Here is a 22966-nt window from a genome sequence, read left to right on the forward strand (position 1 = left end):
TTTGTTTGAAATCGGTGCAAAAGTGTGGGCCCATCATTAAATGCTCCAATGCATTAACTTCGGGCAAAAAGTTAATTATCAAAATAACACAAAATTGTATCAAAAAAATAGATACAGTAATGCTCTCCTCCCAGAGTACAAAAGTGTTAGAAAATACATCTTTGCTTTGATAATCATTACTTTTTTACGTTTCAAACAAACACTCGCAAACATGAACTGGGGTACATAAACACCCCGGTTTGACGTTTGTATCGCAAACAAACAGAGCCTTATAAGTGTTTCTAAACCTTGTATTTGCACTATTTTCAAACGAAGCCTAAGGCTATGTTTGGTTGCAGTGCAATTTTATTTGCACTAGTACAAATGCATGGGAGTGCAAATGAAAAGAATGCAAACTTTGGCTTAATTTTATTTTGGGTTTTACTTTATTCGGTTTCAGATCTTATTTTACTTAATTTTTAATGCAATCAAACAAAAAAAGGTAAGTTTTAAAATAAAAATAAATCAGAATTTGCACTACCATGGTTTTGCATCAGTGCAAATAAATTCGCATCGCAACCAAACACAGTCTAAGAGTCAAAACTCAAGAGGGGAAAAACATAATAGAAAAATAATCTAATCCATGCTTATGATTCTTTTCCTCTCAGTAACATATGGGGTTCAATCACTGGTATAACAACATAAATAGTGGGAAAATGAAAAATATAGAAAATCCATGTGAATTGCTTTAGTTATCCAACCGAGTTAGCATGGTTTTCTCTTTCTCTACCCTATGATAGAGATGGCAACATGGTGGGTTCGAAAGGGGGGTTTTATAGATTCTAGACACTCCCTACCTTTTCCAAACGTTCTAGCTTGTCCTCTTCCCAAAACTTGCAATTGGTTGAATTTTTAGAATTCAAGCCCTCCCATGCATTATGAATATCAACTTTAATGAAAAAATGGAAGAACAACAAACATCTGGGAGGACCAGTGGGTTCTGTTGCTCCCTAAAGCTTTCACTCCCTCGTATTCGCTAGGGAACCCCCTCTTTCCTTACATTTTCGTTATACATGGAGGGAATCCTAATAAGGTTGGTTTGCAAAAAAAAAAAAGGGTCTGTAGGTAATTACTTGTTTTTTCCCCCACAAAACTTCAGTTATTGTAGTTTTAAATTTATTGAGTTAATGGATAATTTTGCAAGAGGTAACGACCAAAAAACCTAATTAAAAAAATCACCATTAACGTTTTTCAAAAATTGTGCCTGAAAGTCACCAAAAAATTACATATAGGATATTAGGATTCTTAAAATTATCATAATATCACAAAAAAAAGAAAAGAAAATTATCTTGATGCTCCGATTGTGGATGAACGAATTAACAAAAGTACCTTCAAAATGGTATAAGAGAGAATATAAAATAAATTGAGTGGGTGGAAAAAATAACTGCTTATCTCTAGCTGGTAGAGCTACCCTCTTGATGGTTAACATTAGCATGATGCCCCAATATTTTTTTGTAAAGTTTTCTATTTTTCCTCAAATAATCTGAAAGTGATAAGAAACCTTCTCCCTCGTGCAATCAAAAAGTCGTTGTTTTCCATGCAATTAGGGTGAATGGAGACTTAATAAAATGGAATGGTTTAACAAGGCTTCCGTTTCTAAATTAGGATGGGGAATTTTAATGTAAGGTTCAAGTGGTTTCAAAAAATTATTTGGTTCAAGAGAGTTTTTGGAATGTAAAACTCAAAAAGAATTGCCCATGGGCATAGGGAGTCGAGGTGGCTTCAAGCCGAGCCAAATATTTGGCTATTTGGAAGAAAAAATACGAGGTCTTAGTTTGGGATTGAGCACCATTCGAGATAGAGACACGAGCTTAAATTTAGCTGTGACTTATAAGCTCATATATTCGAGTTTGTCTTGGGTCAACTGACAAATAAGCTTGCATATTTGGTTTTGAGTTCCACTTGAAGCTTGGTTTAGACCAAATTGAGTCCAGCTTTTCACGAGTCAAGCTCGAATAGATTGTGAAAAGCTCAATTTGTATCCACCCTAGTGGGGAGGAATCTTAAATCAAATAGGAATTTTGAAAAAAAAAACTTTGTTTAAAAAAATGGCAATAAGAGAGAGACTCAATTTTGGAATGATAGTTTGATTGGTGATCTATGTTTAAGTAAGATGGATAATGTAGGGGACATGGTTAATGAGAACATCATGGTTCAAAATGTGACAAACTACTCAATAAAATGTCATAACATATAGAAGATTTGCAACCATGTAAATTTTCAAATTTGGAACATAAATAAAAATTACAACAATTCCTCTTACTACCAAGTAAGCATATAGGTTAATTGCTAGGGAGAAAGTGCATTGCATCCCTTTCTAATGGTGGCTATAAGAAGATTTGGAATCTCCATTTTCTCCGGAAAATGATTTTTTTAACTTAGTACTTTTTTTTGAAGGATTTTTTAATTTGGTACTTAAAAGATAAAATGTTGGTCAAGTCTTTTCTTGGTAGAAGAGGTTTAGATGTTAGTTTGGATTGCTATGAAATTAGAGAATTAGAAGACAATATGCACATACATACATATATATTGGTCAATCCTTAACCTTAATGTTCCCACCCCATATTGTACCAATTTAATCATTAAGGATCGGTGCAAGAGCTTATGTCTTCTTAATGGGGCAGGCTTTAGTAGATATATTTATATGGATATAGCCTTAATTCATTGCCATTGTGGAGAAACATAAATAATAAAGTATTTAGAGGTCTCCCACCCTCTATAATTTTAGAGAGGGCCAAAGCGACATCATGGATTCAATATAAAACCATTTGGATGTTAGTGATGAAGTTGAAGTTGTTAAACTCAAGAGGTGGATTGGAGTGAAGGGATCAATATCAATTTTGGTGCTTTTAGGATGCCAAATGGTGAATGTGCAATTAGAGATCTTGTTTAGGAATCTATTGGCTCGACCTCTTTAGTTTAGTTTTTTTTTTTGGAAAATCTATTTACTTGGGTAAATGAATTTTTTGGCTCCATTTGCTTTTTGGTAAGTTACTTACCTAGGTAAGTGCAATTACATAGGTAAAATTTTTCTTAGGAAACACTTGCCCATGCAAGTGCATTTACCCATGTTCTTTTATTTCCCAGGTAAATAAGGCAATGACCATTTTAACTACGGAAACCTATTATTAAAAGGGGCATTTTTATCCCATTCAAGTGTTAGCAACTTTTTCCCTATGTAGGAAAGTTATTTACCCATAGGTGATGGGTATCACTTACTTAGAAAAACAAACATTCCCTAATCCCCACACATAAAATTGACAAAATAACATGGGATTCTTGGTTAATGGGAACCAAAATCCCATTGACCAATGGTCAATCGTGATAATTGAAGACTGTCATGAGGTTTGTGAAAGGTTTATTTAAATAAGCATGGGAACCATGCTTAGAGAGGCTAATATGATTTCAAAACATGGTTAAGTAGGTGTTAGTCATTGGTGCTGGGAATACCACATTGTTTTATGAGAAAAATGGTGCTGGGCATGTGGAACCGGCGCTGCCATATAGGTTGTTTCCTAAGAAAACAACATTGGTTTTGTTTGATACAAGTGCTGGCAACAATGGTGCTTATTTTTTTGTTTGAAACTGGTGCTGCCACATAAGCTGTTTTTTTTTTTTTTTTTTGAGAAAAACAACACTGGTTTTGTTTGGTACTAGTGTTGGCATCAACGTTTTCAATATGATTTATATTATCCAACGTTCAAGATGATGCCACATCATTTCACCGATGGCAGCAATGCACTGTTTTATCAAAAAACATTGAATTTGGCGTTACTCCAGACCATACTTATTTCCAAGGCATGGCCAGGAGCAACTTCTTTTTTTTTTTTTTTTTTGAATTGAAAAACAATACCAAACAAGAAGACATTGTTTGAAGCACTATTTTCTTTGATGTGGTGCTTATGCGGCGCCATTTTCTCATAAAACGACATCAATGCCAAACACCATCTGTCCAATTCGATCCAGTACTTGTCGTTAACCAGTTGTTAAGTGACATTTGAAAAGACACAAATACCCTTTGAGTGTCATCTAATTTTCTTTATCAACCACCCACATGTTTAGGGGTGTCCATGAAAAACCGAAAACCGAAAATTGAACCACAAAATGCGGTTAACCGAATCGATCAGTTTGGTTTCGGTTCGGAATTTTTTAAAAACCGAAGGACTGGTTCATTTTTGATTAACCTACAAAAAAACCTACGGTTAATCGAACCGACCGATATATATATATTTATATGTATATAAATATATGTCACATATTTTCTATGTATTATATATAAATATATATTCATTATACATATAAATATATACTTATATTATATTTATAATGATCTATTTATAAATATATTATATATTTTTAAAATATTTATAATATATTATATATCATTTATTATTTATAATATATATTATGTATAATATTATATTATAAATATAAAAATCCAAAAAATTGAAGAACCGAATTGGTCAAAAATTGAAACCGGCGGACCAGTTAGCCAGTGGTACCGGTTCGGTTTTGGTTTGGCAAAATGGAAAAACTGATACCACCGGTTCGATTTACAAAAAAACCATGGACACCCCTGCACATATTGATAAAAATGAACAGTTTCAAATCATTGCCTCTTCTATTTAAGAAAGTTGAGGTTATGCATTAATGGACATTTTAGTAACCCCAACGTTTTTTATCAGAAGGGGCAAGAATTTGAGACTATTCATTTTTTGTCAATGTTTGAATTGGTTGATAAAGAGAATTAGATGACACTCAAAACACATTTATGTCTTTTAAAATGACACTTAATGATTAAGGGGCTTAAGTAATGGCAAGTATTAGATTGACACGTTTTGAAAATTGGATACTAAATTTTCACATTTTAAAATTCGGGGACAAGTAAAACAAGACTCAAATTTTACGTTTTGATAACTGGATGTGAATACATTAGGACGTGTGATGTTCGGGAAGGTCTACCCTGGAACTGTACTGTAGCCCATCTTTATTTTCCCGGATTTTTATGGGTATTTTAGTAAATTCAGTATACGGGCAGCCGGGGCAGGTACCCGCCGGGTATGGAGAAAATTGCCATCCCTGCGCCCACGAAGGCACGAACTAACAACAGTCGGTGTTGTATGTCAACAGTTCACTCAACGAAAGGAAAAAGGGGAAAAAACAAAACTTTCTCGAAGGCGATCTCGCTCCCTCTCTCTGAGGTCAATCTCTGAGAGGTACGTTTCGAATACTAGCGTTTCTACTGCAAACCCCCAGGAAAGGATTATATATATCTTCTAGCGTCCACCGAATTTGATCGCCACGTTCATTGGTTCCATATTGATTATTCTTTCCGCCGTCGTTATTATCAATGGGACATCTGATGCTAGGGTTTTTAGGTTTTGCAGAGAGAATCGGTTCTGCAATGGTGGGGAATTCATAGCTTCGCTGAGGAAGATAATGATCGGATTGGGTAAGAGGGGTTCGGATTGTATGGGCAAAGAATGCCTGAGTTGCGTAGTGGGGTACGTCGTGGCCGTGATCCGACCGTAGATCAGCGTCGGAAGACGAGAGGTCGAGGAGCGAAGAAATCCGAGCCCTTGGTCGGCAATTACATCAGAACCAGAGCGGCTGTCGCGAAGGAAGCTGCGAAAGCAGACGCGGCGGAAATCGGGGCTAAGACCCGACCGGTGAGGCCAAGGACTAGATTGGCCTCGAGGAATCGGGCCAAGGCTCCGGTGATTGTGATTTCGGAAAGGGACGGTGAGTCGGGTCGTGAGCAGTTTAAGGAGGTCAGCGAAAAGGGAGAAGGAGGAGATCGGATTGCGAACCCAGTGGAAGAGGTTAGGGCGGAAAGTCGCCGGAAGGAAATGATGGGAGACGATAGCGGCGGTCTAAGTGCTAATAAGGCTGGTGGTCAGGAAGAAGAAGGGAGCACTGCTCCTTTCCCTGAAAGGGTATGCTCGTTTCTTTGTCAAAGATGGGATCTTATATTTTCTTTGACTGGTGTTGGTTCTAATTACTATTGGTATTTATTGTTTTATTTCTTTACTGTAAGTGCATTTTATTGGCCATAATTATCATATCAGTTGTTGTTTGTAGTTTGTACATTTTGGCATTCATTGGAATGCCCTGTGCATTTAGTTCTTTTTATTCATTTAAAATAACTTTGAACATCCTCTTCGCTTTCTTTTTCAGGTTCAGGTAGGAGGGTCACCAGTCTATAAGATTGAGAGAAAGTTGGGTAAAGGTGGGTTTGGCCAGGTATTTGTTGGTCGCCGTGTTTCAGGTGGGAATGAGCGGACAACAGGTCCTGGGGCTATGGAGGTAAGTCTCGACTTAGTTCCTTTACAAGAACATGACAACTGTGTATTGGAAGAATGTTTATATGTTCTTCATGTGACATGTGTTATGACTTGTCTCATTTTATGATTTATCCTTAATAGGTGGCTCTGAAATTTGAACATAGAAGCAGCAAAGGCTGTAATTACGGCCCTCCATATGAGTGGCAAGTTTACAAGTATGTCTTATCATTTCATTTGAATGCATCTATCAAACTCCCCCTCCCCTTCGATCTTCTTTTTTATCTTTATTTTTTTCCTCCTAAACCTTTATTGCAATTTTTGTTGGATAGCACTCTCGGTGGCAGTCATGGAGTGCCCAGAGTACACTATAAAGGGAGGCAAGGGGACTATTATGTTATGGTATGATTCAGATTCTCATATCTCTTTCTCTCTCTCAAGTCTCAATCACACCATTGTTATTCTTTTTTCATTAATTTCTGTCACCTTTGATAAGTTTAGTTTTTAGCATATGCTTCTCTGGGGGCTGCATCTATATTTCCTGCTTCCTTCAGAAATAGAAATATTGTTGCTGTCATGTTTTGGTGAAAAGATATCAATCTTACATCTATGCAGGTTATGGATATGCTAGGGCCTAGCTTATGGGATACATGGAATTCTTCAGGGCAAGCGTAAGTATCTATCATTCTACCATTTCTATAATTCATGATCTCCAAAGTTTGAAACTTTGTTGGGGTATCTATTAGTGAGTATGTGCTGTTAGATGGGGTGTAAAACATGACGATCATTGTTGTTGCATCACCACCATTGTCTTTGATAAGTAAGAATAACTTTTTTTTATCAGTATTGACAAGTAAGATTATTGTACTAAGAAAAATAAGAGGAGGATACTATTATTAGTTGCAAAGAGGAATCTTTCCATCATATGAAACTTTTCATGGCAATCTTATGCATTGTCACTTTCTCATATTTACAAGTATCTTTGAACTGTAGTTACTGTACTACCATTATATACTACTATAGTTCCACTATAAATCAGTTACGGCTTCATTGAGTTTAATGTGTTTCATATTCAACATATTTTCTTTAAAATATTTCCAATGGCAGATATCATTATTTGTGTGATTTGATGATGTTGTTATGGCTTACTACCTCAAGAATTGTCACTTCCAAACTGTGGTAGTGGATCTTCCAGCTCCTATTGTAGCTTCTGAAATGTTTTATAATGCATTTTTTACCTGCCTGAATCCTAGTCTTTTGCACTATACATTCCATGACGCTTTCCCACGTATCAATAAAATAAAAAATATTAATTTACTTCACATTTGCAGTATCCTACTAGGAGATCCATGGTATAGTGCCTTGATTGTCTGCTGGTTTTGTTGGCATTCTTTCAGTTGGTGACTGCTAGCTTTTATTTTTCTCTTTTCTTTTTTCCCCTGTGGTACACTTGATATATATTGGAAATTGCTTGTGCTATTGTGCAGAGATCTCTGATATTTTCTTCTTGATGTTTGACATCCATTACATTGGCACTATTAGTTTCTTTAATTTTGTAGGATGTCCTCAGAAATGGTAGCATGTATTGCAGTTGAATCTATATCAATCCTGGAGAAGATGCATTCAAGAGGGTAACTTTCTTTTTTGCATTGTTCTAACATAGTCAGTTATTTAGATTCACCAGCCTGGACTGTTGATTTTTTCCTTTTTCTTTTTCATTTGATTATCTACCTATTTTGGGTTTCCATTTTTCACTTCACACCATTCTCTGTCTGACTTTAGCTATGTCCATGGAGATGTAAAGCCTGAAAACTTTCTACTAGGTCAGCCATCTACACCACAAGAGAAGAAGTTATTTCTTGTTGACCTAGGACTAGGTGAGACATCTAGGCTCACAATTTATCATTATTCTTTGAGAATCCTGGTTGGATTGACATTTTTTTGTCATTATTGTTTCTCTGTTTCCTTAATTATTTCTTTTTGTATTATCCTTCAGCAACAAGATGGAGAGATAGTGCTAGTGGTCAGCATGTTGAGTATGATCAACGACCTGATGTCTTCAGGTCAGTTGTTTATATTTTGTAATAATTTATAGTTAAAACCTGATACTGAATTCTGTCCTGATACCATTAGCTAATTTATTGTCACAGAGGAACTGTTCGTTATGCTAGTGTGCATGCACACCTTGGAAGAACTGCAAGCAGGAGAGATGATCTGGAATCTCTTGCATATACTCTTATATTTCTTCATCGAGGCAGACTGCCATGGCAGGGTTATCAGGTAATAATGGCTATACCATAGGGCTATTCTATTTCCCCAATAGACCTTGTTTGTCGATAAAATGGCTCTTCCTCAATATGCTTATTTATTGTTTACTTCAGGGTGATAACAAATCATTCCTTGTTTGCAAGAAAAAGATGGCAACATCTCCTGAGATGCTGTGTTGTTTCTGCCCCCCACCTTTTAAGCAATTCCTTGAGATTGTTGTAAATATGAAATTTGATGAAGAGCCCAACTATTCCAAATTAATATCTTTATTTGAAGGGTTGATTGGACCAAATCCGGCAATAAGGCCAATTAATACTGATGGTGCCCAGAAGGTAATCCATAGCCTTGCTTATAGTTTCCACATCATATTTATTTCCTGGGTGTTCATTGATGTTCAATACTTTTAGCTCTTCATTAATCCTTGCCAGATTATCTATCAAGTTGGCCAGAAACGTGGTAGGTTGACCATTGAGGAAGAAGATGATGGGCAACCAAGGAAGAAGGTCCGTCTAGGAGTTCCTGCCACACAGTGGATTTCAGTTTACAATGCTAGGATGCCAATGAAACAGAGGTACTATTATTTTCTGTTTATTATATTTTTCTGAAATGAAATGGTTCCATTTTTTTTTCTGGACATTCAAGTGTGGTTGTAAGATATTTTGGGATAATATATTTCTGTATACAATGGAATGATGGGAAATGGTTATCTATCAAAAAAAAAGATGGAAAATGGTTCTTGCATGACTAGAGGCATGCCTAAAAGTGTCAGGGTTTGGGGGACAGGTGGTAGAGGAAAGAAGTGAGAAATCTATAAAGTTTCCAGCCTTCCAGGACATTGGGTTTGGATAGGAATGTTGTTTGGGAGTGATTGGAGGTGGGCAGTGAGAGGGGAGTACCACATATTGAGTGGTGTACTGGTGTCCCTCTACCTCCATGCCAGAATAACAACCAAAAGCCATTAGTTGGCTTATCATTTTTTTTTTTTTTTTACTTTTCAAGCAAAAATTTTGTATTTCGAAGGATGTTCTACCAATTGGGTAATTGTTAATGAAGGGGTTGTTTGGAAAGTCTTTTTGGGAAGATCTTCTGGTAGCTCTGACAGTCAAAAGATGCATTGAGCTTTTGCATTAAGATCTGAGCCGCCTGAAGCCCATTTGGTTAAGGTGTGTCTTTCCGTGCGTCTTTCTATGCGAAGACGAATAGAAAAAAAAAACGCAAAAGCTCCATTTGGAGCTTCCTGAAAATCGCCCTATTTGGGCTTCTCGTGTCTTTTTGGCGTGTTGGCTTTTGGCGGCTAGATCTGCCACAAACCAAACGGGAAAAGACTGAATGTCTGCCGGGCTTGTAAATAGCCGACAGACAGTGCGAAAAGATGCGCCAAGTGGGGCTGAAGATTATAAAAAGGATATCTGCTGATAAAAAAAGAAGATTATAAAAAGGATACCTTGAAACAGAGGAATGGGCCCACAAAATGACACTGGAATATTATGATATTAAAGGTTCTCAAAGAATATGTCGTTATATCTATGAATGTCATTTGGAATTTTATTGGTTCCTCAGTTTACGAGATGGAACTATTTTTCTTTTGATGAATAACAAATTTTCTCAAGGAACAGAAATATTTCGGCAAAGATGATTACAGCCGACACTTTTTTTTTTTTTTTTGTAATTGGTGTATACTCCATGGTTAGTGAATGATGTATTGTCACTCGCTGTAATGGGAGTCTCCCTTTTCTAATAGCACTACAAATATACTATACCTTTTTCTCAAAGAAAAAAAAGATCACCTAACTCAATAGAAAATTAAAGCACTAGGGAACAAACAGAAACTAAGTCTGAAGATGAATCAATAGAATACTTTGTGAGACCTTGTTGAATGTATGGTTTGGGGGGGAGGGGGTTGTGGGGTTCGTGACATCTGGTGGCTGGATGTGTGGTCAAATCCCAGTGTTAGACCCATTTCCCAGACAGTCAAAACCTGATAGCTGGCCCATTATGACACTCACTTAGAGGTCCACAAGGGTGTATGTACAGATTAGACAAAGCTATGATTTTTTGTCTTCCTTCTCTTAGCCTTGTTCTGCATCATACTCCCTTCTGCTAATGTATTGAGTAGTCGTGGAGGAAAGAGCATCCCTATTTAAAGTTGCGGCTTGGTAAAAGTTACCTTCCTTGGGTCCCACTTTATGTAAGAAAGATGGTATAGGTTATCATCTTTTTTGTTAAAAATTTGCTCTTCCTTGCCAACAAGTGTCGATGTTATCATCATTTATTCTGAAATAGAGTTATCCTAGCCATTAAAGACATGTTTTTTACTTGCACTTATTTATATGTGAATTATTTTTGTAATTAGGTACCATTATAATGTGGCTGATGCTCGATTGGCACAACATGTCGAGAGGGGAAATGATGATGGTCTTATGATAAGCTGTGTGGCGTCTTGTTCCAATCTGTGGGCACTCATCATGGATGCTGGGACTGGTTTCTCAAGTCAGGTGTATGAACTATCACCATACTTTTTACACAAGGTATGGATTCATGTAAAGAGCTAATTTTTGGTTTTCTTGATTCATCATTTATAAATCAACTACAATAATTTGTGTAACTTTGATCCTTCAAACATCACAGGAATGGATAATGGAGCAATGGGAGAAAAACTATTACATCAGTTCTATTGCTGGTGCTACCAATGGAAGCTCTCTTGTGGTGATGTCCAAAGGTTAGTCCCTTTCATCTGGCTGCCAAGATAAACTTATGGGTCATCATCTATGTCTTATCCCAACTATATGGGGTCATCTACCTATTTATCTTTCAATGACAAGGATCCAATATATAAATAAAAAAGTTGCAAACTAGCATGGAATGCAACAATATTCTCTGGAGGCTTTCTCCTTAAAGTAATTAGATGAAATAAAGTATTATGTCTTGAATCTCTAAATTAACTTATTTATTGCTCGATGTGCGTATGATTGTTGAAACACTTATAAGACTTGTTTTAGATTTGTGATTTAGCTCTTTTTTCTTCTTCCAACATTTTATTTGGAGATTCTGAATTAACTTTGTTGTCCTAATTGTGAATCAACTTATTATTTAACATGCCCATGGTTCTAATTGTTTCTAAAAGATTTCGAGGTCAGATGCCTAAAGTCTTGTGTCTTTTTTTTCTGCAAGTTTGTTTGAATTGAATTGATATTTATCAAAAAAAAAGTTTGTTTGAATTGAAATACTGCAATGTTATTTCCCTTTTGCTATGATGTTAAGCTGAAGATCATTTGCTTCTGATTTTCCATCATAAATGGAACAATAAACATGACTGTCATTTCAATAGATGGAATGATAAACATGACTGGTAACCGAAAGGAATTAATAAAATGGTTATTTAGGATCTTTCTTGCAAGATCTCTATGACATACTCAGGTCCACTTGGAAGCAGGAACTCAATACATGCAGAACAGTTGTCCCTACTATAAGGTTGAAGGTTGGCCAAAATGTTGGGTTATGAAGAGGTTAATCATTGGAGGAGATTCTCAGGTTATAATCAGATGGACAGAAACCATTGATTTTGGCCTATGGATGTGTTGAAATGCAATAAGAGTGGCTGGAGCCTTGGTGGCTATTATGAATGCCTTGTTAAGATAGGCTCTGAGATCAGCCTTGGTGGTTGTGGGGCTGACCATTTTAAAGTCTGACTAATTTATCTATGGATGTATATGTAAGTTACTGGAATAAAATTTTGTGTATTTAATAAAATCTCATTAGTATATTAATGATACAAGAAGTTATTTTAGAGGATAATTCTGTGAAATAGCATGCTTCACTATCCACCTTTACAAGTGCAGCATGGTTATAAGCCACTCCCCTCCTCCCCCTGGTCCTCCCTTCTAAGTCTATTATGTATTTTGTATTTTTTTTCACTAGCTGAATGAACTTGTATTACTTACATTCTCCAGGTACCCAATATACACAACAGTCATACAAGGTCAGTGATTCTTTCCCTTTCAAGTGGATAAACAAGAAATGGAGAGAAGGTTTTCATGTGACTTCAATGGCAACTGCTGGAAGCCGATGGGGTATCGTTATGTCTCGCAATGCTGGCTTTAGCGATCAGGTTAAGCTCAGTCTCTGGTCCTATTCTTGGAATTTATCTTTTCTCACCTCGCCCCCCTCCCCATGTTTTGCCTTTTTGAATCCCCTGTTGCAAATAAAATAAAAACTATATCAGTTGCCAAGTCATTGTTGAGGGCAAATATGAAATATATTGGTGCATAAAACCAGTTGGTAAAAAACTGATGCTAAGGGCAGGCTCTACATACAAAGAACTATGGCTACACAAAAACTTGACCAAGCATTTATGTAAAAATGTAAGAGAAGTCATTGCTATTTCTCTACTAATTGTGTTGGTGTTTCTAATCTTGCTGAATTTCTTCAGGTTGTTGAGCTTGATTTTCTATATCCCAGTGAGGGTATCCATAGACGTTGGGATAGTGGTTACAGGATCACGTCTACAGCTGCTACTTGGGATCAAGCTGCTCTTATATTGAGTGTGCCAAAGCGCAAACCCGGTGATGAGACACAGGAGACCTTGCGCACATCTCAATTTCCAAGTACTCATGTGAAGGTAATACTTTTATTTTAGTATGGAAATTACATAAATAACACATAAAAATAATGCCTTGCTTGTGGAATTGTACTTGATTGAGTTAATGGCCACCTTTCTGAATGGACTATCACAAGTCCATATATTTTTTTGGTGATCTCTTAGTGGTAAAAAAAAGAAAAAGTTACATGGGCAATGGCCCAATAAGTGTGAATGCAAATATGTACACTGCAAATAAGTGTGAATGCAAATATGAGTGTAAAATGGTCCATATAAATTGGAATGGTATTCGATTTCATCAGGCATGCATAGAAATACTGTGCTTAAGGCTCAGTTTGGAAAGAGTACAAGTGCAAATATGTACACTGCAAATATATACAAAATAATGCAAAATATAAGATTTTGCACTCTACATATTTGCATTTGTACTCCTTCCAAACTGAGCCTTACCTTTTTTATGCATAAATGCTTGAATCTGTCAAGAAATCAACAAAAGATCTAAATTATAAATTGATTGGAATGGCAGTATTTGTTAATTTATGTGTTGTCTCATTATGATTTTGGTGGTATGTATACAGGAGAAATGGGCTAAGAATCTCTATCTTGCATCTCTGTGCTATGGTCGGACTGTGTCTTGATTCCCGAAGCTTGACAGCTTGCCCTCTGCTTGCACAGTTGCACTGCAGTCAAAAATACGAAAACTGCAATCATGTAATTGTGAGAAGTCTGTGCTGAGAAGGAAACCAAAAGCTTCTCCGTTACTTCTGATTGTTGTATATTTTTTATGGAAGCGGAATCTCAACTGCAATGACAGAGAAATATACTCCATTTTGTGATGTAAATTTATATACAATCAAATATTCTACTGAAAACAAGCTGTTGGTGTTACTAACAAGGGTGAAGTGAAACTGTCTATTCTATTGGGAGGTAAGGTCCATGTTCTAGGTTCGGCAGAAAAGGTAGGAGGGGCTGGTAAGGTGTTTATGGCCATTCCAATCCGGTGTAAATACTGGCAATTTGGTCCCTCGCGTATTGTGCTTCGTAATTGACTTGTATCATGGTTTTAAACTGTTGATGGTTGGACTGTTTGGCCCAGAAATCGGCCGAGGTACTGGTTCCGTTATAGTGCTGAATCGTTATTTTACTAAAAATTGCTGAATTGGTCAACGAGCCATTGAATTGGTCTGACCTTTGAACCATTTGAACGGGACAATGTTTTACAGTTCAATATATCTTATTTAAATTAAAAAAAAAAGCAGAGAAAAAGAGGCCCAAGAGACGGTCACAAATCTCTCAGATCTCAGATCACATACATAGAGAGATCTCAGATGAGAGATTTGAGAGAGATTTCATATCTGTTATCATCTACACTGTTGCCATCACTGCTAGTGTCACGAGGCTAGTCGTGGTATCCCGTGCGGCACTCGAATGTGATGAGTAAGCCTAAGCAACAACACAAGAAAATGCAATAAAGATGGCACACGAATTAGCAAAAGGCTATTTGTATTGCATTAATGGATGGCGAGCATAAGCATACAGTTCAGTGATGAGGGGATCTTATGCTTAACTTTTACATGCTTATGACTCATTCGACTACCTACCTTTCCTCAAAGAGTATGTTAAGCTTTTGGGGGAGTGACAATAGGAAACATAAAAAAGATGAAAAGTCATACTATAGAATTATAATAATGCCATTGGCAATCTCCCCATACAAAGTACATGCACAACCCACCCATGATACACACTTAGACACTGGAGTGGTGGCTTGTAGGCATGATGGATGGCACTTGATGGCGTGGCGAAGAGAACACTTGTGACATTCTCTCCCACTCAATTCAGTCTTCGTCCTCGAAGACTAGCTTTTGCTTGAGGTTCTGAACTGTTGTTGATGAAGGAAGGTTCTTTAGCTGCTCCACGAAATTTATCTCTTCCAAGGCCCGGGCATGATGATAGGTGGAAGTCTTCAAGGCGTTCTGGATGGTGGGAAAACCTATGGCTAGTCCCTACGGTAAGTCCTTGCCTAGCTGCTTCAAGATAGGATTTTGGTTGCTCTAACTTGGTGCTAGGAAGGTTTGTGGCCAAGGCTAGGTCAAAATGATATTTTGGATTGTTAGGGTGTTGGTTCCCATGCATTTTTCCCCAAAGGTGACTCACAGGGCTACTACTAGATTTAGCCTGATGGATGATGTGAATGTGGTCCCTAAATGGCTTGGGTGGCACTCGTACTCCCCGGTGGTTGTGATAGTAGATGTGGGCAAGGTTTGGCATGGCCTTGGGTCTTCTGTTGGGCCCATCAATTGCTGGCGCTTGCTGCTTCTGCTGCGAAGTCAACTTCCGCTGATGTGGTTGGTGTTGAAGTTGATGCTGATGCTGATGCTGATATTGGTGCTGACTTGGGCGTTGGCGCTGGAAATGGAACTGTTTTGGGGGAGACTTCTTCCTGGTGACGACTTCCCAACTAGTTCCAGTGTCGACATGAGATGCTTGACAGGGGTTCTTCCTTGTTGACGCAACGCTGTCTTCATGGTTACTAGTTTTTTTACAACTGCAAGGCTGAAAGCTGCTTACTAAGTATCTGCAAGGCTGATGAGACATGAACCATGCAAGGGGAGTGTTCGTCCAAAATAAGTAAGCTGCTGATGTGTGGCATAAGTGTTGCTTCTGCCTACGTGAGGAACTCCACTTCAAGAACAACCTGAAAATCATCCAAGGGTACCACAGGTAGATTGATGGGTCCTTTTCATGGTCCAACTCGGAGTTCTACTCCACGAGCCATGCACTCTAATGCTTTGGCCCCGGAGTTGACATCCTTGACCCACCCTGTTTGTTTGGTGGTGGTCAAGCTGAGTCGCTTTGCCTCCACAAGCGAAATGAAGTTGTGGGTGGCCCCACTATCCACCAAGGCTTGGGTCGGCCTCCCGCTGAGGGTGATGTCTACATAATTCAGCCCCTTGTGGGCTTTGGTGGGCCGCTTAGATGTGGCCTCTTTCTTGAACATGGCGTTGATGAGCTGGAGGGCGCCTACTCTTGGCGCCGCTGTGGGTTTCTCCTCATCGCTCTCTTCACTACCCCTGAGTTTGGCAATGAGGGCAGTTATTTTCTTTCGTGTTGGACAATCACTCGTCCAATGCTTCCCATTGCAAAGGTAACAAGGCGCAGGAGGATGTCTCCTAGTGAATTGGTGGCCCTGATAGCTTGGGCCTCCTTGTGGCTTCTTCCCTTGTTGGTAATTGTAGGGCTTGTCCGTGGGCACTGGCTTCTCCTTTGTAGAGGTTGATTGTTGATCTCCCCCACTCAAACTCATGGTGCATGGGCTGGATGGTTTTTGCGCATCTTCCTTAGGTGTTCTCAGATCAACGAGCTGCTCAACTACGGCCATGGCGGTGGCGAGGTCCTCAACCCTGCGTCGTTGGAGTTCGAGCTCGGCCCATGGCTTGAGACCGTCCATGAAATTGAACAGGAGATCCTTGTTTGACATGTCGGAGATCTCCAGCGTCAAGGCCGAAAACTCCTTGACATAGTGATTCTTGATGTCTGAAATTCTTCATTCTTCGGTGTGCCATGTACTCCACATTTTCTAGGTAGAACTGACGCTTGATCTCACGCTTTATTCCAACCCAAGTATCAATGGTGCGGGTTCCACGTTCAATGTCTTGGCAACACCTACGCCACCATAACATTGCGATATCAGTCAAATACATAGCAGCTGTACGTACCTGAGTTTGGTTGTCAATGATGCCAGTGGCGGAGAAATAATGCTCCAATTGCCACAAGAAGTTGTCAAGCTCCCTAGCATCCTGAGCACCTGAGTAAGGTGTTGGCTCACGGATCTTGATGTTCATGGAAGCTAGGGTCGAGGGAGTGCTAGGTGCATTGGTCACCACCCTCTTTAGGAGAGTCATCTCATCTCTCATCTCATCCAATTGCGCTTGAAATATGTCTAGCAAGCCCTGTAGGCTACTTTGGGAAGGCCTAACTCCCGAATTTTGTATGGTGGTGTGCATGTCTCTGAAGGCACCATTGAAATGTCCTTCTAGTTCCACCACTGCATTCTCAACAGTCTCTAGGTTGAGGTGGATTTCATCGACCCGATCTCGGGTTTCTCCCATTGTTGCCTCACAACGTAGGAGGCACATGTCCATGCTAGCTAGTTGGTCGACTGATTTGTCGCGCTTGCTAGCTTTAGTTGTGCGGCCCTTTGGGGCTTGTGTCTTGGTAGGTTCGTCAAGTGGAGCTTCATTAGTGTCGTGGGCTTGGAGCCGCCCATGTGGTGTGTCATCGGCAATGCCACGGTTGCTCTTCATTGTGTTGACGTAGGGACGAAGGCAGGGTTCAGAGTGTGTGAAGGAGCTCCTGCTCTAATACCAACTGTCACGGGACTAGTCGTTGGGACTCCGTGCGACACTCGAATGCGACGAGTAAGCCTAAGTAACAAGCAACAACACAAGAAAAGGCAACAAAGATGGCACATGAATTATCAAAATGCTACTTGTATTGCATTAATGGATGGCAAGCATAAGCACACAGTTTAGTGTCGAGAGGATCTCATGCTTAACCTTTACATGCTCATGACTCACTCAACTACCTACCTCCCCTCAAAGAGTAGGTTAAACTTTTGGGGGAGTGACAATAAGAAACATAAAAAAGATGAAAAGTCATACTACAGAATTACAATAATGCCATTGGTAATCCCCCATACAAAATACATGCACAACCCACCCATGACACACACTTAGACACTAGAGTGGCGACTTGTAGGCACGATGGATGGCACTTGATGGCGCGACGAAGAGAACACTTGTGACAATAGGTCATTTTCACCTCAATTTTTTTTTCTTCCTTTCTCTCTCTTTCATCATTCTTTCATTCTCTCAACTGGCAGAGCCTTCTCGCCATTATTTCATCACTTACTCATAACATTTATATTCATCATATCCTAATATTCCAATCCAAAGGATAGGATGTATATATATATATATATATATATATAACTATTAGAACATTTGAACTGTTGACTTGAATTGCTGAACTGTTGACCCAGAAACTAGGAATGACAATGGGGCGGGGATGGGGAACCACAAACCATCCATGTCCCCACTAAAATCTCCATCGTCACCAACGGGGACAAGGTTATCCCCACATAAATCTTTACTCTATAATTTTTTATAATGTTTAATATTTTATTTTTATTTATGAAATTAAAAATAAAATAGTTCAAATTTACAGTCCTATTAAAAAAAATTCGAATATATTTAAACATATTCAATCATATTTTTAAAAATATTAATGTATATACCTATATATATATATTATATTAGTGGAGGGGTACTCTCTCATCCCTACCAAAAATCGGTGGCGAAGGTTTTCTTTTCGAGTCAATTTTTAAAACCTTGACTTATAATATTAGTAAGCTGCTCGACGGAGTCCATATGATCAACCGTCATGGAGAATGCGTCCATCCCAAGCAAATAAGTTGACAAGTTTTAATGAGTTAAAGACAAGGTTCAAAACGCGGTATCCTGTCCTATTCTTTTCTGAGATTTATACAGGGTTCCCCTACCGCATTCACTTTTTTTGGCTGAATAATTGCATTTACTTGTATCCCAATCAGTCTATCATGTTCATATGTTTGTTGTGTACCCTAAGACTATGTTTGGTTTAAAGGAAAAAGTATGGAAAGGAAGGGAAATATTGGGAACAAGCCTTGTATAGTTTCCTTACATTTTCTTTCCTTTTTCTACCTTTTCCTTCAAACCAAATATAGCCTAAATGTGTCTAACCATTCACATCTTTAATTATAGGGGAAATCTATAATTTATCCTTTTTAAGTATAAAAAATAACTTATATTGGCTTTTTAAAGCTATGCATGCATATTTTAATTATTTTTCCATCTCTTAATATTTTTAAATGTATTTTGGTGATTTATATTTTACATAAATTATTGAAACACGTATTTATTGCATGGGGTAAAAAATAATATGGCAAATTTTTTAAACTATCCATATATTTAGTTAATTGACAAAATGTACCCTTACTATTTAACTATTATCTTAAACCACCCTATTGTTTTTGACAATTGATTAGGCTTACCACTACCATTAGGCCATGTTCGATGCCTCAGACCTCTTAACGCTGAAGTGGTTTCGTACCACTTTCAGCGCTAAAGAGGTGTTCGATGGCTCTTAACACTGAAGCCTAATGATAGCTCAAGTACAAATGAATCACATTATTTTAATGGATTTTACCCATATTGCCCCTCTAATGCTCAATTAACTTATAACATCTCATATGAAGACCCATGGGGCCCACAACTAACCTTTTATTTTCCCCATAATATTATTATAATGTAATATTATAATATGCTATAATATTCATATTATACTATTATAATAATAGTTCATTAACTATATTATTCATTATCGTCTTATAGTGCTATTAATAATTACTTATATTAATTATTATAGCTAATTATTTAGAATAATATTTATCAATTATAATATTATAATGAAACCAAGAATTATTTATATTAAATGGTATTATAAATTATTATTATTATTACTATTATTATTATTATTATTATACTATTAATATAATATTCATAATACTAATATTATAATATTACGAACATTATAAATTAATGATTAATATTATAATATTCATTATAATATGTTATAGTAATATTCTAATAGAAAATAATTAATTACAATATTAATTATCATCATACAGTTTCATTAATTATTAATTACTAATTAATTATTAATAATATTTCATTAATTAATAATAATAATAATAATAATTCATAATTAAGTAATAATTATTCAATCAATCAATCATTATTAATAGTAGTTAATTAATTATTAATAATAGTTATTCATTAATCATAATAATAATAATAATAAATAATAATAATAATATATTATTATTATTGTTATTATTAATTAATCAATCAATTATTATTATTAATAGTTAATGAATTATTAATAATATATATTATTTAATCATAAAAATTATTAATTATTAATTGATTATGAACTATTATTAATTATTAATATTAAGTATTAATTACTAATTAATTGTTAAATTTTAATAATATTTCATTAATTAATTAATAATAATAATTCATAATTAAGTAATAATTAATTATTATTACTTATTATTAATTAATTAATCAATTATTATTAATAATAGTTAATTAGTTGTTAATAATAAATATTAATTATTAATAAAAATAATTAATGAATAATCATTAATTTATTATTGATTATTATTAATTATTAATTATTAATAGTTAATATTAGGTAATATTTATTATAATATTTTTTAATATTATTTATTTATTGAATTATATAGATAAATAAAAATTCTCTTATATAGTGTTAAATTGAATATCTGATATTTTTCAAAATTCAGAATTCAGAACAATATTAATATTATCTACATTTAGAGTTAAGAGGAAAGAAAAGTTCATTAATATCAATATTAAGTATATTTTTTTAAATCCAATTTTATTTTTGCTCCCTCCTCCTCGTTCTTCATGGTGCTTCTAGAACACGAGTAGATCCAATAAACCTTTGCAGCTTCAGAGATATTTACACAAAATTTCCAATATCTTTCCATTGACCGACAGATAGAGAATACCAAGCGCGATGACAAATGGGAGAAGAACGAAAGCCTGTAATAGTAAATTCCCGAAGCTAGCCGGTTGTTTAGCTATGAAAAAGCCATAGGCTAGTATTTTTCTGAAAATCATATCCCATATGTGTTTCTCACACTTTCTCTATGAAAAAGGGAAATAGACAGAGAAAAGGGAAAGGGTCCTCAATCAACTGGAGGATCTCTGCCACTGTCGATCTCTCCGGTGGGTTGAAGATGATTGTTGGGGCAGAAATCACGATATCGGGAACACTAGCCAGTGAAGAAACCCTCCTTTTTTTTTCTCCACTCAGTTTTCTGGCTTCGATTCCACTTAACACAATCGCCCAAATTTAGGCCGGATTCGGGCTTGCCATCTCCAACTCAGTCAGTCAGGATCCCCTTCGTCCCAATGGCCAAACCTTCTGTGGCGATGGTAGGGAAGGAAAAACAGGGGAGTTGAGCTGCATGTTGAAGAAAAAGATAAAGAAAAAGGGGGGAGAGAGAGGTTCGTTGCCGACCATAACCTCTCGGGAAATTTAGATCGTCGTTCGCTTGGTGTTGCCGGAACTGGGCACCTGTTGAAAAGTTCTGGAGCTGTTCAGAGATCTCCAACCTCTCTCAGCCGATCTTCTGCCTTGGGCTTCTTCTTTGCAACAGGGGCTTCCCGGCCTTCTTCTCCTCTACTGGCTTATTCTTTGCCTTGAACGCCATTGAAATGTCTGAAAAAAAGGCTTAGAGGAGGATGGAGTTTACTATAAGGTAGGCAAGAAACTACGTCGATTTCGTTGAAGCCAGGCTATTGAAGGTCCGGGATGATGCTTGTGAGCCGGTGAATATGTTCTTCTGTGACATGCTCTACAGGAAGCTCAACTTTTACTTTCTTATCGGCGCCCACGAATCCACGATGTGCAGCGCTCGGCCTATAGGAACGGTCTCGTGGCTTTGAGTTCAAGAGGCTGATCTGGTTAATTTTGGGATACAATGAGAATATGAGATGACGGGCATGGAACCGGGAAGGATGTGTCGATTTTTGAGAAAAGATAAATTGAATTTAAGGGAAGGGTAAAATTAACTTTTCATAATTAAACAGTAAGGATACTGTCAATTAAGGTAATTTAAGAAATCTGTTCATAATAATAAATAAGATAAATTATAAAGATCCTCCTGTACATGGGGTCTGTGATAAAGAGCCTCTGTACTTTGTTTTGCGATAAAGACCCTGTACTTTGTTTTGCCATATACCGTGAGACAAAGACCCCCTTCTCCGACCTCACGATACACGAACAGCAGCGACGGTTGACTCCGAGTTAAAAGTGTTGATAAAAACTATAAAGAACTCAGAGAATAAAACAAAGAGAGGGGTTTACACAATTACACTTGCATGTTTTTGTATTTCTTTTCTATATATAAAATCCTGCAACCAAACTTACTAGTTACAGTCACTTTTTCAGTCTCGGAAGATGACATCACCGGCTATGCCCATCAACGGTTGTAAAGAATACGGCGAGAATTTCCGGGCAAAAAGAAAAGGGTCGTGCCCTTTCGACATGGATGAGGCGGAGCCATTGGCAGTCGAGTTGCCATCGTCACCGTATCTGGGCCTAGCTTGTCTGAACGAGAGGATCAGCTCCGGCGAAACCTCAGAAGCCTGGTTCGTCTTTGAGGATCTCGATGAAGCTCTTATCGGATCCAATGAGGGTTCGGTATGTGAAGCCAAAGGAACAAAGGGGGATGCAGGAGGGGGAGAGGAGAGAGAACATGGCGTTGGAGGGGGCGTCTAAAAGGGCGTGAGCGAGGAGGCGACGAGTCGCGGAGACAAGAGATGGGGTATAACGGTTGGGTGGGTTTGGAGGGGATGGCGCGCCCGGAGAAGACGCCGGAGAATGGTTGGTTGTAGTGAGAAGATGGGTTGAGGAAGGGAGAATGGTTCATCGAGATACTTTATCCCTGAGCCCATGTGGGTGGGTTTATGGCATAGCGATGAGCGTTAAGTGTTCGATCGACTCAACCTTCAATACCTTATCCCTAAGCCCATGTAGGTGGTTTCAAGTTGCTTCTTTTCATGGCGCTCAGCAACATCAACTTTCCCTTGAATGAAGGAAAAATGAAAAATCTGTGGGGTGCTGGGAAGGACACACTCAGGAA

At 37.4% G+C, this 22966-nt stretch overlaps 1 protein-coding gene across 3 annotated transcripts; it reads left to right on the forward strand.

Moving 5' to 3' along the window:
- The first annotated feature begins 4942 nt into the window (after positions 1-4942).
- LOC104597586 (casein kinase 1-like protein HD16) lies at positions 4943-14080 on the forward strand. 3 transcript variants are annotated; one of them, XM_010259214.3, is made up of 17 exons: positions 4943-5255; positions 5427-5975; positions 6217-6345; positions 6465-6538; positions 6653-6722; positions 6936-6991; positions 7880-7951; positions 8103-8197; positions 8317-8383; positions 8471-8600; positions 8702-8920; positions 9017-9159; positions 10942-11116; positions 11217-11307; positions 12539-12696; positions 13018-13206; positions 13764-14080. In XM_010259214.3, the coding sequence occupies exons 2-17, from the start codon at positions 5523-5525 to the stop codon at positions 13821-13823; spliced, it is 2181 nt and encodes a 726-aa protein (XP_010257516.1). In that variant the 5' UTR covers positions 4943-5255; positions 5427-5522; the 3' UTR covers positions 13824-14080. The 3 variants fall into 3 exon arrangements, with proteins under 3 accessions (XP_010257516.1, XP_010257517.1, XP_010257513.1); XM_010259215.3 differs by having other exon boundaries at positions 5126-5255; positions 5418-5975; XM_010259211.3 differs by having other exon boundaries at positions 5137-5975.
- Positions 14081-22966: the final 8886 nt, after the last annotated feature.

This window comes from Nelumbo nucifera, chromosome 7, assembly GCF_055504915.1.
Source record: "Nelumbo nucifera cultivar China Antique chromosome 7, China Antique-T2T, whole genome shotgun sequence".
NCBI lineage: Eukaryota > Viridiplantae > Streptophyta > Magnoliopsida > Proteales > Nelumbonaceae > Nelumbo > Nelumbo nucifera.

Coding starts and splice junctions, on each gene's coding strand:
- LOC104597586 (XM_010259214.3), top strand. CDS start 5,523: ATGCCTGAGTTGCGTAGTGGGGTACGTCGTGGCCGTGATCCGACCGTA. Junction 6,346..6,464: donor CAGGTCCTGGGGCTATGGAG/GTAAGTCTCGAC, acceptor TATCCTTAATAG/GTGGCTCTGAAATTTGAACA. Junction 8,601..8,701: donor TGCCATGGCAGGGTTATCAG/GTAATAATGGCT, acceptor TGTTTACTTCAG/GGTGATAACAAATCATTCCT.